The sequence below is a fragment of the Pieris rapae genome, chromosome 4 (genome assembly GCF_905147795.1).
Source record: "Pieris rapae chromosome 4, ilPieRapa1.1, whole genome shotgun sequence".
NCBI lineage: Eukaryota > Metazoa > Arthropoda > Insecta > Lepidoptera > Pieridae > Pieris > Pieris rapae.
Genome location: NC_059512.1, coordinates 9234093 through 9251845, shown reverse-complemented (window position 1 = coordinate 9251845; position 17753 = coordinate 9234093). Strand labels below are relative to the sequence as shown.

The 17753-nt window shown below is 33.2% G+C and overlaps 1 protein-coding gene across 5 annotated transcripts in view; it reads left to right on the top strand.

Annotated features, from left to right (window-relative positions):
* The first annotated feature begins 243 nt into the window (after positions 1–243).
* LOC111003069 (tyrosine-protein phosphatase Lar) overlaps positions 244–17753 on the top strand; it is a 324877-nt gene continuing 307367 nt past the window's right edge. For 4 of the 5 annotated variants that reach the window (XM_045628054.1, XM_045628051.1, XM_045628053.1 and 1 more), the window contains exons 1-2: positions 244–445; positions 9229–9279. In XM_045628054.1, the coding sequence (XP_045484010.1) occupies positions 9259–9279 (21 nt within the window). In that variant the 5' untranslated portion in view covers positions 244–445; positions 9229–9258. The remainder of the gene's footprint in view (positions 446–9228; positions 9280–17753) is intronic. The other variant, XM_045628052.1, reaches the window with a different exon arrangement.

The window sequence follows — 17753 nt, the reverse complement described above, 5'->3', positions numbered from 1 at the left end:
CGCCGAGTAAGAGTACGTTCCAATTTCTGCAAGCCTGTAACAATAATGAACCATATAAATAATATTATTAATGTTTTAAATTGAAATTCTGAATAAGGAATACAATAAAAGATATATATTTAAGACATTAAGTTTTATACGCAGTTTCATGTTTAGAAAACTGTAAAGAATTAAGCGTTTTAGTGAACTTACTTATGTCATTCTAGGGATGCGGTTGAAGTTTATAAGACGTAAGTGCGGAACGATCGTTGAACCTGCATATGGCGGACATTCAGTTTATGTTTATGTCAATAAGGAACTGATTTTCGTTTGCGCGGGTGAGGATTTATTAAAAATCTGTGAAACATAATGTGTTAGTGATTTTGTGAATTGTGAGATTATATGTGATAATGGTTGTCGTTGCTGGACATACAAGCAACTTCATTTTTTCTGTGGATATATAAAGGTACCTGTTTTGTATGTTTTTCTATATATTTTACTATTAAGCCATTAGTTTTTGCAGACAATAAAATAAAATATTTCCTGTCTCGAAACTGTATAGATTTTCCCTATTTATTATAACTAAGCAATTTAGTTTTCACCGATTCGGCCTAGGTTAGCACAGGCAGCTGATAGAATATTTCAATTTTTCAATCATATCCCCTTTTTTCACGCAGATATAAACAATTGGAAACTTATAATCGTTTTTAAATATAAATATTTCGTATAATTTGACATAGGTTCTACATTCATATACATTGATTCTTTACTTTACAAATTTCTTAATTTCTGAAAGCTCTCATTTATCTTCAGTCCTTGACTGTAAGAAAAAAATGCCGTACGTAATGTAGCCTAACTAAATTTACTCATAAACTTTGTACATAACATTATGTATTACGTAGGCATGATATATTACAACTGCATTTGCTTACATACCTAAAATCATATTTTTTTAAACATACTTATAAATGTTACAATTCAAAATAATCTAAAATCAACACAGTAATAATCTTTCATTAAATATTTGTAAATTAAAAAGACTAATAAATCAACTAACAATCTATTACTAACCATAACAATGGTATAATAATAAATATTAGTTCAATTTTAATCAGTAGTTTGTGAGAAGAATATGGGCATGTTTACATCTTGGACACACATGTATCATCTCTTTATGTCATGATTCATATGCCATGTGTGTATGGTGATTTATGTTCCTCTTAAATTATTCCAAACATTATAAATGTTATTTTTATGGATTTTAACATAAATCATAAACTATTTTTGATGATATAACTTGCTTTATGTCAAGTTAAGACCTCTCTGTACTTTAAGTTAGGTAAGTATTTTTATAATATGAAAAGCAGAAAAATGCTAGACAATTAGGTATGAAAGAATGTATTTCATCTATTTATATATCTACATATATATGTCAGCCTGACTGAGTAATAAAGTATTAAGGTACATTACAGTAGTTTGTATAATTTGTACTCAAAATTTTTTAATATTCTCTTAAGTATACTCTTCTCCTCTTTCTTATTTAATTTGAGTTTGGTTTTTTCTGGATCTTGTATTGGCTTAATAATTTTTTTTTATAAAATATATACGAAATATATGCATAAGTATATACTTTTATATCCCTAACAGATTTTTTACTAATTATGTTGCTAAAACGAGTATGAACAGCTGTTTTCCAGTTATATTATACTGGTTTAATTTAACCCAGAAAGGATTGAAGGTTTTTTAGATACTTTTCAAACATTGAGAATTAAAGTAGTTTTTCTAATCATTTACTGATTTATTTATTATTATATAAATTACTTAAATACATATGTGTCTTAGTAATTGTGATTATTAGTAATTAGCTATCAATATTAGGATATTAAAACAACATTGTGATATTTAAAGCTATCAAGTAAGTGTTGCTAGTAAACAGCCAAAAAAAAGCCAAAGAAGTTATTTTCGATTTACTATTCAATGTTGTAAGAACATTACAACATAAATGATCAGTCTTCCATACTGAAATACATTTTATTTCTAAAATAATACATAATGAGAAAGGTAAAAGGAGAGTTAGTGAGTGTGACATAATATTAATTGAATTTTTACAGTTATATGTGGTTAAAACAATTACTTACTTAATATAATTTCAGACATTCTCTGTCAGCTTCGGGGAATTTCCATATCTGATTCTGTTAATCTGTAGTCTTTCTTGTCTATAGCATTAATTAATTGCTCAATACAAGAATATAATCTAGGTTATGGTTTACTTTAAATTAGTCTTTTTACTAAATGAGATTCTGTTATCAAAAGGCAGGCAATAATTTATATATATATATATATATATTTATATTAATTATATATATATAATTAATATATGTATATATATTAAAATTCTCCCTAATTTTATGGCTCTGACTTTGAAAGAAATAACCTCATATGGTCCTATTCTAAAAAAGAGTCACACTTTATTACTACTAGTTCTACTCTATTGGTAGATACTCTCTTGATTACAATCAGAACTGATTGTAAATGTTAATTTTCAATTTTTGACAGTAATAAGTGTATTTTACCTTTAATTGATATTTTGATCTTTACTTATTAATAAGCTCCTGAAAGTATTTTTATTTAACTCCTGTTTTCCAACGAAATAGAACATACAAAATGTGAAACCATTGCTTGTACTTCATGTGACATTAATACCTATATTTTTGGCGTCTTTTTAACGTAAGCCTTAAAAATTTGAAGCGCTCTGAAATGTAGGTAGTACTATTTAATGCACATTGAAATGTAGCGGAGTAAAAGCTACGTAGAAACGTTACGATTCTGTTCACCGCTATTACTTTAAAACCGCGAACCAACGTCATTATAGGAGTTGTTACGATCAGTTTATCGTTTAATCTTCTATAAAATATCGCGTAAAATGCCTTCATTGTTGAGTACGTTATGTTTATTCAAGCTTAATAAGCTTCCGCTCGGCGACTAAGCTCGTCCGTTTGGATTTTTTTTTATAGAACAGGGGGACAACGGGCAGGAGGCTCACCTGATGTTAAGTGATACCGCCGCCCATGGACACTCAATGCCAGAGGGCCCGCGAGTGCGTTGATGGCCTTTTATGAATTGGTACGCTCTTTTCTTGAAGGACCCTAATTCGAATTGGTTCGTAAATACGTCATTTATTTATTGATTCACAAAATTAAATAGAAATTGAAAATATGTGTTGCCTAGATAAATCTGTATCTGCGATCTGTAATTATGCTGTATGTATCTCGTCCAGCCATACATTCTGTTACAAATGAAAATGCATTTTTTACTTTTTTTAATTATTTTGAATTTGGAACACGTAAGTATATTATTATTTTTTTTACGGTTTTGCGCCACTTTACTTATTTTTTCATATAAATTATCAAATCAGAACTAGTAAGTAATAATATAATTTATCATTTATCATTGCAATTTGATTAGCATCGATAATTGACCTGAATATTGAAATATGTCACCTGAAAATGAATTTAGAAATTATATGTCAGATTGCGAATATTGTGGTTCATTATACTTAAGTTAATTCAATGTATTAGATTTGGTTAAGTTTCAATTAATTAGTTTGTACGTCTGTAAAATTGTTCCCTAAATAGGACCAGGCGGTGGACATCTGTCTTCAATAAAACCATGATTTATGTTATATAGAAACATCAGGGCTGACCTATATAAAGTGTTATCGTACCGAGAACTCAATTTGGCCATATATTGATTTTAATTATCCTATAAATTTTAAGACTAATAGTTATATCGTTAACAGGATCGTAAAGTTAATCATATACTTATATGAGCTAAATACAAAGGTCATTTACCTATACAATTATAACTTACTTAATTAATAATAATTTCGTTTAATAATGAGTTCTGCGGTTTTAACGCTAAATGGGCTTTCTCTATGTGGGTATTTGTTTCATATAATGTAAATTGTTAAAAGTTTTTGTACAAAAAAATATGGCAAAATCCTATAGTCACGCGATCAAAAATGTACTTGTGCCACCAATTCGCATTCGTTAAGTATTCGTAGATCGTAGTTGTATATCTAGTTTGTTGGTTTATTTATTCGTATTATAATTATACGAATAAATGTATTAAGAATTAAATATAAATATTTTGAGTGTTGATTTGTTCTTTTATATTAGGCATGAAGTTACTATGGGGCTATTAATACCTCACCAATTAGATTTCGGCCCTAAGAAAAAATCGTTTTTAAAAGGCCGGCAGCACAATCGTGAGTACCAAATAGCGAGCAAGAAATCAAATCAATTCATAGACCTTGTGTAAACATAATCGGTTTTTAAGATGAGTCAAAAATGGGTTTTGGTTAAGTTTTTAATAAAATGTTTTTGTTAAAATTACGTTTATACTATAATGACAACAGTTCTTTCGTAATAATGATGTAGTTGTTATGGATACAACTTTATAGTCATAGCTTAAGCCTGGAGTCTTTCTCAACTGAAAAGGGCTTTAATCCCATATCAGACTTATATGTATATTTCCTATAATATGTATATTTCCTATAACCGTTCCGTCTTAGTATTAATTTAAGCATATGTATCTGATGCTCCAGATTTCGTCTGGAAATCAGAGCTATCCTACGGGAACGGTAAATTATTTTAGGGTAAGCCTAATTGCGTTTCATGTGGTTTCGTTCACACAAACATCCATCCAAACTTTCGTGTGCAATTTTTTTTTAATATGGCTCGGTGGTCAGAACTCTTATACATCGAGGATTTGACTAATAATATTTTGTTATATAAATGTGTTCAAAGATAAAAAAAAATTACCGGATTGAAGCTATGTATTATTATAAGCTTATAATAATACAGAGACGACACACAAAATCAGCAGTCTGTGTGTAGGGCCATTCTCTACTAACTGGAAACTTGTCTATTGACAGTTGTCCTAACCTTTTTTTTCTAAAAAATAAAAATATAATATGTTAAGTCGATAGATAGTTATAATATATAAATATTTAAACAAGAAACCATCGTAATTTTCCCTTATTTGTCGAATTTTAAGCAATTTTGTGAAAAAACGCGGCAGAGGACTGTTTTGCCACCCAGAGGAATGTTTTATCTACCCAGATACCAGTTTAAGTCAATGTTTATATGAATAAAAACACAATATTAGTTATTAAATGTAATCAAATCAATTACCTTCTTTATTAAATACTGTATCACATACAGAAATATTTATATTTATTAGGAAGAAATTGCGAGTTTCGCTCTCTGAGTAACAAATTAAAATAATTATAATCAAAATTAAGCTTAGGTACTAAGAATAAGCCTTGTTTACTTATCAATGCAGACTTATTTCTCAAAAACAGGTACAGGTATATTAAAATAATAAAATATTCGTTTCCCTTTTAGGGCAATATCTGGGTTTGGCAACTTCTTTAATACTTGGTCAAAGGACACATCAGAAACATCATTTTCATCGACTCTGAACGTGTGTCCTTTGTCATCACAAATTTTTAAGAAGGTTACTGTTAGTTCGCCTTCTTCCATATCGATCTTATTAATTACTGCAGCATAACAATATTCAGTGTTTCTTACTAGAAATTTAACCAAGACGTAATCACCGATGGTGTAATTCTGTTGGTTAATTGAACTAGGTCCAGCTAGTGCAGCGTCGTAGTCAGTCTTCATTGTGGGATCCTGTGAGTTGTCCATGTTTTCATTTTCAGAGTCTGTGTAAATATCATCTACGTTAAGTTTTGTCTTGTTTTTGTACTGTAACGCTCCTAAATTAAAATGCTGGCACTCGTCTTCACAATTGCAACTTAAACTTTTCATTATGAGTTTAGCGCATCTTGGAGCTGATTCCAGAGGACTTCTTAATATTTCAGCCTTTATTTGATGTATTTTTAGAGTGCCATTAAAGTCTGTCTAAGTCTAAGTCTGCTGTTGTCATCATTTTCATAAAAGATTCGTACAGTTTTTATGCAATCAGATGAAATTTTGTCTTTGCGAGTCCGAAGCTTAGGTACTAAAACTGATTGACGTGCTGCTTTCTGAATTCTTTTATAAGATATAGCACTATCTTTGCTTCGCCATAACTTGTACTTGTGAATTAGTTTACCGGACAAGACTTTTCCGAAAATTTGTTTTTCTCGGCAGGTTTTTAAATTAGAGTAGTTTTCTTTCAGCTGTGCATTCAACACTTGACTTGAATGACTACTTCTCTGCGAGTTACTGGCGAATCACACATTTTAATAAGTTTAGTGTTAGGTGTGTCTACATTTTCCTTTGTCTTAGCTTTTTCCAAACGTTCTAATCTCTTCCTATACTTCTCGGATTTTTTTTGTAATACTCGATCTTTTTGTCTTTATCCTTTATAATTTTGTCACGTTTCTTTCTCGCATTACGCTTTCTCGCATTACTTGCATCACTTCATGGAGTGGTCATAGGACTCATAGGTAGTATTGATGGAGAGACAGAACATTAAGTAGGAGGAGAACCCTCGGTTTCGGGCGTATTTTGTCGTACAAAATTGTTTGTAATTTCTTTCAAAGCTTTTTTTTTACGCGATAGGTAGCACAGTGCTCTCTCCACTCTTTAGTCACAGCTTTGTGTTCACGTCGACTCATATCTTTAACTAGCTTTCTTGTGCCTTTTTCCTTCTTCCTTTGGTAGTTTCGTCGTTATTTTTCCTTCAATTGCTCTCTTTTTACAGGGTCATTTTTTAGCCGTTGATATCTTAACCTTTCAGCAATTCTTTTCTGCTCTTTTATTTCTTCTTTGGTTTTAGGTTTCTTCTTTGGTGGCATTGCGTCAATACTAAAACAATAAAATAAACTTTCAAAATTGAATTTAAAACGGTAGGGTTTAAAAATCCATATTAATAGAAAACAAGACCTGAATGAGCGTGGCATGCCTTTGTAAGAAAGAAAGAAGCTATCGGCAAACAGTAGGTTAGTGCATACTATAAGGAATATTAATAAAATACACGGACGTCAAATAAAACAGTTCTCTGTTACATTGAACAGTTCTCTGTGTTATAAATTTCCAGAGGACTGTTATTTTTACTTAAAAATGTCATACCACGTATGAGTTTAAATATATAACTTCATAACACTGAGACAGCTTTCAATTATCACACTAAGCAATTTTTTGTTAAATAAATATAATTATAACACATAAAACACCGTTAAATAGACTTACCAGAGGAATGTTCACTCAACACTACAGAGACGTGGCTACCATACTGACGTGGAGTTGTCACTGCGCAAAATGGCGGCGATTTGTTTAGCATGGCGTCCGAGCAAACTTCACACTGTTAACGTTCGGTTTCAAAGGCAATGTAACCAGAATTGTCTTTAATATTTTTGTGGCGCGACATTCAAATTATGACACAGGACTGTTCAAAAAATGTCTGGACAAAATTCAAACACTAGTTTTTAGTACTAAAAAATTATCTAAAATAATAATTGTTTTTTGTTCACATGCATCAAATATTCTTTATGTTTTTATAGTGTTCAAAATTTTACTTTTTTAAATAGAACTTAGAAAAACCGAACCGACTCATACTCGATCCGGAATTAGGACACAACAGAGGACTGTTTTTAGTGGCCTTTAGACCGAATTTATGAAATGATTATGATTCTAAATATTGATTAAGCTTGACTCCTTAAGTAACAGGTTTTATATTATGTGTTTTAATAAATATGGCTATGCATTAATATAGCCAAAGTAAAAAAAAAAATGCTTGGACCATGATTTTCCTGTTAGCAGAGAAAGGCCCGTACATAGATAGGCCTAATCATTACATACGCTTTGACCAACTGAAAGTACCTGCGAAAAATACTTGGGGTGATTTTTGAAATAAAAAACACGCCAATTTCAATAGAGCTGACGGCCTAAAATAATCAAACACCCTGGAATCCAATAATATCCAGATTGAAATCTCATAACAAACAATCCGCGAAAATGGAGGACACCGTGAGCAATTTTTGCAAAAACCCTTCTTTTAGTCGATACCCACTACGGGGAAATAAATTCAGATAATAAAACTTTTTCTACACCTGTGATACTTTTTGTCATTCAACACCTTTTGTCTTCAGTCACCGAAACCACGCACGCTGTAAAGCACCCGAAACGTCGGAAAAATTTAAAATTATGTTAAATAATAATAAGTACATAGCTATAATCCGGTAAAAAAGTGTTTCCTTTAAATGTGTAAAACTATGTTAATAAAAGCCAATACTAAATGTTTGTTTATTATTTAATTGACTTGCTAGTTTTGTTAAAATTCTATTACTTACCGCTGAGGAAAACTTATGCAAACGCAAAGTTGAAAACAGGATGCGTACGATTAGTATTTATAAATCCTCTTATCTCGTGTAAACGTTGGATTAATTTGAGAATACAATCTTCGGATAGGTCGTTGACTTTGTTTTTTTTTTAAATTTGCAATCTTTTAAAGTTCGTTCAATCGGTGTTGTCTAGGTCATTGTTAAACTTTGTGTTTGCGAATATTTCGCAATACGAAAGTACAATGGTAGGCTGACTTTAATAAAAGGATAGGACAGCGCCAAGAAATCGTGATTTATGACTGCACAGTAGGTCAAGCTTGTACAATGAACTTGTATTATGTTTTCTAAATTCAAGTTTTCGTTGCGTGAAAAATGATTTATTTATTTAACAACAAAATAAGGTACCATACCATGTTACTTCAATGCGACTGTTTATTTGAGTATAGTAACTGACAGAGCTGTGTTGGCCTTGTGGCTTGAGCTTGCGAATTTCATTCCTGAAGTCGTTCCTCTGCTGTGCACCAATGGACTTTCTTTCTATGTGTGCATACAATAGCTCGAAAGGTGAAGGAAAACATCGTGAGGATTGAAGGAAACATCGAGGGGATTAAATTATTTATTTATATTTGTGTAGAATAGAATTTGACATATTGTACACTTAAATTTTAAGCCAAATAAATAATAGTATAAGAATATTTTTACAGAAAATAACAGGTAACACGATTCATGGTAAATAAATATAGTAGAATACAGTAAACGGTACAAATTACATCGGAGACAAAGTGGATGATTAAGAAACTGGTGCGGCTCAGCCATTGATATAAATGCATAAAAGTCCTGGAATTCGACTAAAATTAGGACAGGTGTCTGATAGTGACCTGAGGAAAAAAAAAATTGCTATGAAAATTTTTTCTTTTAACCAGATTTTTTGTAATTATTTTTGTATTGCTTTACAGACTTTTGGTTGCAGTCTCTCGGGCTTCATCATGCACTCCGAGATCCCACCCGTGAGTAAATAGATTAATTTTAACTAAATCAACTATAATTTAAATAAGATACTATCGCTATACACATCACATACCGGCCGCTTTATAGTCTTAAAGCGCCATCTGTGAAAATTTTACGTCACTAATTGCGCCACTATTTTCCGTTGATAGCTAGGGAGATAGTTAACGGGAGATGAAATTGTACTGTGAAAGTGGGCACTAGATGCTTTCGCGAATTAACAATAGATGGAGCTAGGTCATAACTTTCACTCACACTCTGTTACAGTACGTACACCCCCCGCGAGATGGCGCAGAACGAAATTATAGGACGATTGTAAAAGTTCAAGTGGAATTCTTCAGATGCCGCTTTTGACCACTTGGTTTTTGTGTTTGTAGTCTATCAGTGGATAACTAGCTGTTTTTGGTACTTTTGTAACGCGCAGAGGCGATGAGATTTTATCGGCATTGGTAACACAAGGCAAAAGATCACTTGGCTGTTCACCAACCAGTCACCATTCTCAAATTGTACACTTGCAAGAGAAACGCTGGACCGGTAACCGGTAGAAACAGATAGTCCGATCCAGACGCTTTCTTGCTGACCACGACACAGCAGACATGACCTGCCGATTAAAGAGACGAGTCAAAAAATCTATAGTATTTGTATGATTTGTATGTAGATATCCATGTTTGACGTAATATATAGTATATAATACGTAGTATATATAATTAGTGTAGTTATATGTAAATTCAATGTGTGCGTCTAAATACTATGTAAGATTAAATAACCCTATTTTTACTTAAGTAGTATCATTTGAAATATTTTGGAATTACAAAATAATATACCGAGAAATAATATACAACGATTTTTAAAATAAATGAACAAAACAAAATTCTTAATCTAACCAAATAAACACTATCTATACGACTGAGTTTTAAGCCTTTACCAAATGTTAAAATTATTCGACTATTATATCCTATTGCCAAACTAGGCTTGGTAGCAGCCTGTCTTTTCTCTACATATGCGTATTCACAATTCTACAAGTTGAAAGCCTATAAACTGTAACTAATGTAAGGAAGCAATATGCCATACCCTATTACGGGGCTTCTAACATATTGTTCACGTTATTATTACTTACCGTCATTTACTATAAAATATTTACAATACATATTAATGGAGCCTACGTTTTTCGTAAAATTTTATGTCACCCGTCTACTCCGTTAAAAAGTATTATAAAGGATTGCATATGTTTCCATTGTTGTACTGCATAATGTGTTTTCATTTCCCGATCGAGTTTTGTTTATTTTAAATGTTATTTTTAAATGCATACTGTTTGTTGAATTTCAATATTTATTTAAATTTTGAATGATGACGTCATAAGTTTTGAATGGAGTTCGATTGGTTCGATGGAGTTTTATTTCGATCTCCGGCTGTATGGAGTTTCTGTCCATCGTGAAAACAAGACAACAACGTGACTTGCGCTAGACACAGTGTCGATGGCGTGTGTCAGGCAGAGGAGGCTGATCACCTACTTCCAAATGATTATTAATGATACAGAAATCTGAGGTCTAGACCTAAAAAACGGTAAAGGCCCCACTGATTGATTTATTTTACAGACTTGTTAGATGTTATATTTAATTGAATTGAATTGGCTCAAAAAGTAATGAACCGACTTAAAAAATTCTTTGAACATTTGAAGGCCACATCACTGATTAATATAGGCTATTTTAATTGCAAGAAAAAAATTAATTATATCTCAGTGAAATGGTTTTAAAAATTACTTGTTGATGTAATTTATTCTGTTATAATTTTGTTTTCATCAAGTCTCCACTCAAAGTGAGCCAGCGATACACTATTTCTCAATACATTATAATAAAGGTATGTATGCATTGTCTGTACGTTTATGCCAAATAAATGTCCACTCGTGCAAAGCCGGGACGAGCCGCTAGTTCGTAAATAAAACAGTTGAACTTGATTGTAACACGTTTTTTATGAATTACAGTACTTAGTTAATACCTTGTTAAAATGTAATGCATATCCAGCATTATGCGTTGATGAAACATTCAGCCGTGTTTCGTTGAATAAAGTCGAACCGTCAGCCATTCCCGTATTGTCATGCATAGTGAATGAGTCAAGTGAAATTGGCTAAAATGTAGAATCTAGCGTGTCTCGAATGGAGCTTTGTCGTAAATTCCTAGTGCGGCCTGCCCCGCCCCGGGCGGCGCCCACGCCTGTTCTGGATATTCCAAGTAACGAATGGCTTTATTAAGACTTAATATTACAATTTCCAAACTATTCCGATGGTTAGAATTGCTAATGCAACAATGAAGGAGCCGAGTGAAAAGATGCGATTCAACCGAGCGGTGCCCGGTTTCCTGTTTTATGAACGGCGGAATTGCAGTTTCACGCCGGGTTAGTAAAGCTGCATGTTGTTCTTTACACTAATTTAAACTATTCATTCTGAAGTAGACGGCTCGGAAATTACACCGTTAGGATTTATTAAGCGTGCACTATTTTTTTTACAAGACTTAAACGATTTTGGTGATCATGTGTTTTGTTTACGTTACTTTCTATGTTTACTTAAACATATTTAAGTAAAATGTATTGTTTACGGATGAAACGTCACGAAGATGTGCAGCGTTTTTGTCGAAGAAAAGGGAGAGACCGATTGAGAGGGTGAGAAACGGAGATCAAACTCAAACAAAACAAAAATATCTTTATTCATATAGGTAAACATGTATGTACACTTATTAACGTAAAAAAAAAAACAAATTAAATTAATTGTAAATTTACATTTACAACCAGTTCGCAAGTCAAGAGTGTAGAGCGGGTAAGGACTAACGAAAAATACACGATATTAGTTAATGTATTCGGTTACTAGTTATATATAAGAACTTAGGCAATTCTGTCGCATAACGTCTTATTTATATTAACATTAGCAATTATATAAATAAACTGTGAACTTATGGCTTTATATACAAATACATGGATTATTCTGGTATATGATCATTTATTGAGGCTTTTATCTTAGTAATAATTAATTAACAAAGAAGTTTCACTTCTGACATGTGTACTTTGTACGCACGCACTTTCTTATCTTTTAGTTATGGCGCTCGTCATAAATCAATTTTGTTTCCAAATTTTTTAATCTCTTAGCGTTGTGCAATTTAATTGGTCTGTAATTAATATGTAATACCTGTTTAACAACAGTTGCAAATAAAATACATCTTGTACAAATGACTGTGATTTAATATTGCTTAGTTATCTGTGTGCTTGTAATTTGTTTGTCCCCTTTCGGGGTCCACGTCGGCTATTGTTACCGCGAAGCGTCTTTTGTTCATCGCGAGCCCGATTTGATATTATCTTGAATTATTATGATTAGGATTCTTTGGTTAGACGCTAACTCGCTAAAATGTTCATTACCGTTGAAGTTTACTCATTTGGAACACGATGTTAATTAGATCTATTTGTTAACAAAAGTTTTAATCTATTGCTTTTGGGTTTCTTGATAGAATGCCCAATCGATGCCGTAGACGGTCCGAGATGGCTGTAGCTGTGATCGTAAATTTTTTACTCAATATGCACTGTAATAATAAAGCACTATAATAATAATATAATATTAATAGCCTTTATTGCTTTAAATATTTATACTTTGTGAAACCAGATGACCACTGAAGTATTTCCAAATCAATTCGACTTAGGGTCCTTCAAGAAAAGAGCGATTCTTAAAAGGCCGGCAAAGCACTCGCGAGCGGTCTGGCATTGAGAGTTTCCATGGGTGGCGGTATCACTTAAGATCAGGTGAGCCTCATGCCCTATTGTGTACTGTAGATCATTGTAAAATCTTCTGTAGCTATAATGTTTGCCTGCTACTTGGGTTCAGTGGGTGAGTAGGCTTGCATTATTGACCAGGATTCTTCTTTTGTTCCGGTAAATGTTTACAACTGCGATCCTCTCTGAAATATCTGTGAATTGCTTTATTTATGTAAGAATTGTTTAAAAAGAAATCCGACGACACCGTGTAATTCTGTAGTTTCCTCTTTGTGATATTATATATTCTTGTTGTTGTTCGATTCCTTCACCATCTCTTCTCATTTTACACAATTCCAATATATCCCATTTAATGTACATTATTCGTGCAATTGTGATATACCGCATACGTGCCACCACGTAATCGTTATTCCCAATTCGTAAATTTACGAATTAATGCAATTTAAGTACGTGCCCCGATTTTCCTGCTAAATTAATAAAATGCCCGCTGCTCGTACAGTCAATGGAGTCAATATATCAAGCTGGAGCCGTCATGTCACGCACCGCACTCGTAATGGAACTTTCATTTCATATAGTGGCCTTAAATTTATCGATAGACGGCGGCCTTTTCAATTAGTGAAAACATCCAATTGTCATTGTGTTTATAGTGTAATTGTCGGTTTGTTATCCATCCATCTTGACCGTTGTAATGGGTGGCCATCAGGGAAATGAATCGTCCGACTGTCCGCTCGATCGGAACGAGTGCTTTGTAGGAGTGTTCTAGCCGCGGAATTGCCTTTTGTTTTTAACGTCCGATGTACCAAGTGGTGCCTTGTTGCTGCCTCACTGCGTATCGCTTTATTAAACAGCTGCGATTCTCCTTTTGTCAATCAGTCGCTTTTTACCTTACCCTTCGTTTGTATGATTCGTGCCGGCTATTGTTAGGATTTCAGTTGTATTGTTATCGTTTGTGTATTTATAATCTTTTTATCGTATTATTTGAAGGGAATTTTTGAATTATTTTTCGTCGTCCGTTATCCATGCAATTGCACAAATATAGACTATAAAGTAATTTTATTTAAAATATTACTCAATACACACTTTATAAATTAGAGGAATCTGATATTATTTACTCTATGGAGAAATATTAAAAAATAAATTTTACTTAATTAGTACTAAGATGTTTATTCCGGAAAAGCGATCATAGCAAAATGCTCCATGTGTTGGTATGTAACTACTTAAACGGTACGCTATGTAAAAAATCCTATTAAGGGAAAACAAAGTTCGTGGGGGCAGCTAGTTTACAATAAAATGTACGAAATGGGCGTTACTTTTGTTTTTTTTAAGTGACAGGTGGCAGACGAGCAGGAGGCTCACCTGATGTTAAGTGACACCAGAACGCTCGCTTGTTGTTACACACTTAGTCTAAGGTTAATTATTGTTATTTATTTTTTCGTGAATTGCAGTATGGATGCCCTTTTGGGTAAAGAATTCCAGAACATTTTCTTTAGACTCACTCACATAACAGAAATTTCTGGAGTGAAATGGATGGAAGCCCAGAATAGATCCAAATAGAATATATATTATGTACTATATGTATCGCAGACTTTTACAACAACCAAATGTAAATATCTTTCCATTGGTATTGTCACATTACGATTGTACTAGTAATGTTATTATTGCATAATGAGCCACTTATTACAGATTCTGATCATGTAAAATCATAAATATCAGCTCTGCAGTGGTTGCAGATGTGTAGAGGTCGCAACGCCACACCCCGTACATTAGGCGCCGAGTGCTTCCGCGCATTTATCAATCTACCCTCCGCGGCGACTGTTTTATTACAATTTTTACGCTGCACTTAAATTTGGTTACTTTTAGTTGCAATTGTAGTTTTCCTTATCATTCACTAAATGTATACTCGGTAGGCCAAGAAATCTTCACACAAAATAAAGCAATATGACATCAAATTACTTAGCATTGTGTAACATATCGTTTTGCAGTTGGTATTATTTGTTTTAAACTTATCATAACTGCAACTTCAACAATAATTAGATAGAAGAGAAATATATTTCTTTTTTAACCTTATAAGAGCGGGTATAGACTAGCGAAATTCATGATGCTGAATTTATAAGTTAACGGTTATATAATTCTTATATCGTCATTAACCATGGACATACACATGTCACTAGGATCCCAATGAACATGAATACGTCGTACGTCAATGGCTGTTTATTGGAGCGCATATGATAAGGTTATTAAATATAAAAGCAACATTTAGTTCGAGGGTTGTAGTGTAATCGCTGCAATACAAAAACGCAGCTCACTTACAGTGTACTTACTACTTACTGGTATACTTCAGAGAGGCCATATCAATATAACAGATGGGCTTGAATAGTTCGTATGCTATTATAAAAAAAATTTTTTTTTGGAAGAATTTTATTTTCTGATAATCTTCGAGACCGATTATAGCGATCATACAATTTTTTGATACCATTTTTCTAGTACGATTTGTTTTGTTATTTGCCTCTAAGCTTCCATTTCCTCGAATAGGTGTTCATCAGCGCCAAATTTCTGTCCAGCGTACAGTCTTGAGGTAAAAGTCGGGCGAAAAAATTCCATCAATAGTACGACAGTTGTTCTTTTCACCCCACCAATTCTTTGGTTTTAATTACTGTACTTGATAAGTTTCAGATAATACCAATTTTTGGCTTAACATGTGTGTAAAAAAATAAAATTCGTTTATTTTAGAACCTGTAGGCATCTCTAATCATCGGTAAAGAAGACAGAGCGTGTTGTAGGCCGAGAGAAAAAGACGGCGTAAAAAACTCTCGGTACTCCTTTAGAAAAGCAAATCATAAAACAACACTACAATATTTAAAACAAATATAGCAAATCAATTAGAAGTAGCCTGCCCAGCACTAGTCCCAGGCCCTTTTATCAACTAGATTAGTAGCCGGTTCTTATTTTGAAACGATGGTTTTTGATGCCTTGTGTTGTGGCGGTTTATTTTGTCGGGAAGGGGACGATTGTTATAAATTTCTCTGTATTAACAGTACTGGATTACGTGAAAGCGTGCATATATGCAATGCGATTCTCGATAATTAGTTTACGGATTTGCGTTCCCCAATAACACTTGTCTGCTGTACAGCCGAATTGAATCGTTAAGATGCGAATGGGCGGGCCTTGTGTAATGGTCTCTTTGAGCCATGGTCCTTTAATCGTTAACTAACACCTTTTTGCGGTTTCAGAAACAGGGACAATGTTTATTTAATGAGTTTATGAATTTATGAGAGTAAACCTATTTGTTTCTGAACTATGATTTAATTATGGTTTTCTTAGGGAATTGTAATAACGTGCATTTTGCCTTTTCTAGTAGTAATGACCTAAATACTATCAGTACATATTTAAAAGCGTGCAGTGCTCATGACTGATGTCGTAGGTTCGATCGACTGCATCAGTGGACTTTCTTTCTATGTATGCATTTAACATTCGCTCGAATGGTGAAGGAAAACATCGTGAGGAAACCGACATGTCTTAGACCCAAAAAGCCGTCAGATAGCCTCAGGCATAGGAGGCTGTTCAAATTTAGAAGGTTTGTAACGCCACTGATTTAGTCATACAAAAGCGTGAATAAACATTACGATTCACATCTGAAGATCTATCAAGAATATTTAAGGTACAGTTAGACAGTGCTCAGATTAGATTCTGACAGATGATATCCTTTTGTTAACCTATTTTGACGTTTATCCAATCCCGTTAAAAGTCAAGCGTAATTAGTATCAGTAACTAAAGTGTCTATTATAGAGGATTTACGAATTTACTCAATCGCATTGAAATTCTATTTGTATTGGAATGTTAGGTTTTTGATAATTGCACGTCTGACAGATTTGTGGCTCGGTACGACAATGATATGTGCAGGCCGTATATCATAGGTAATAATGTATTCACTGAACCACGTCCATTCACGTCTGGAATCTCGCTAATGGCCCTGATTTAATTACCCAGGGTTACACCACTTAATTTCCGCTCTGAAATCTCACAATCTTGAATCACTCAAGTTTAATATATTGGATTTGGCAATCTGCGTGGAGTTTAGTGTGCCGCCGCAATTATTGGTTGTGTGTATTATTGAGTTATACGTATTAAAATTATATTTGTAATGGGTATGATAACTATGTTATGAATGTGAACGGATATATTGTATAGCAACATTATCGTTGCGTATAATCCATGGATCAAACGTTGGATATATCGATCAGAAGTTTTCGGCTCCCTAGACATTTTACATTGTGTACGTAAATTTGCATAATCACAGCATAGTCAAATTATTGCTTTGGAAAGAAACAAAACTACATTGAGTTTGTAAGCTGAAATGCTGTTAAGTTATACTACCGCCCACCGTCATAAGGCCCTCCTTTTCATTTAATTTTCTCAATTTTATTACGTAAAAACGCAGTATTAACAAATAAATACAACAAATGATATCCATATTTCAAGATAGATACAGTAGTTTGTAGCACGGCAGTAATGTAAATGAGGAGCGAGACAGGATAAGGGTCACCTCATTTGATATTCCCCGCCCGGTTCCGTAATGGAATATCTGTGTGAGCGTCGGCGCTGTCGATCAATATTTTATTTTCGTAAATTGCATCTAATGATGTCCGGTCACCCTTGTCAAGGTGAGGTATCAGGGGACATGTTATGCACTTTCGAATAGATTACATATTCATATTGGAACGTTTTA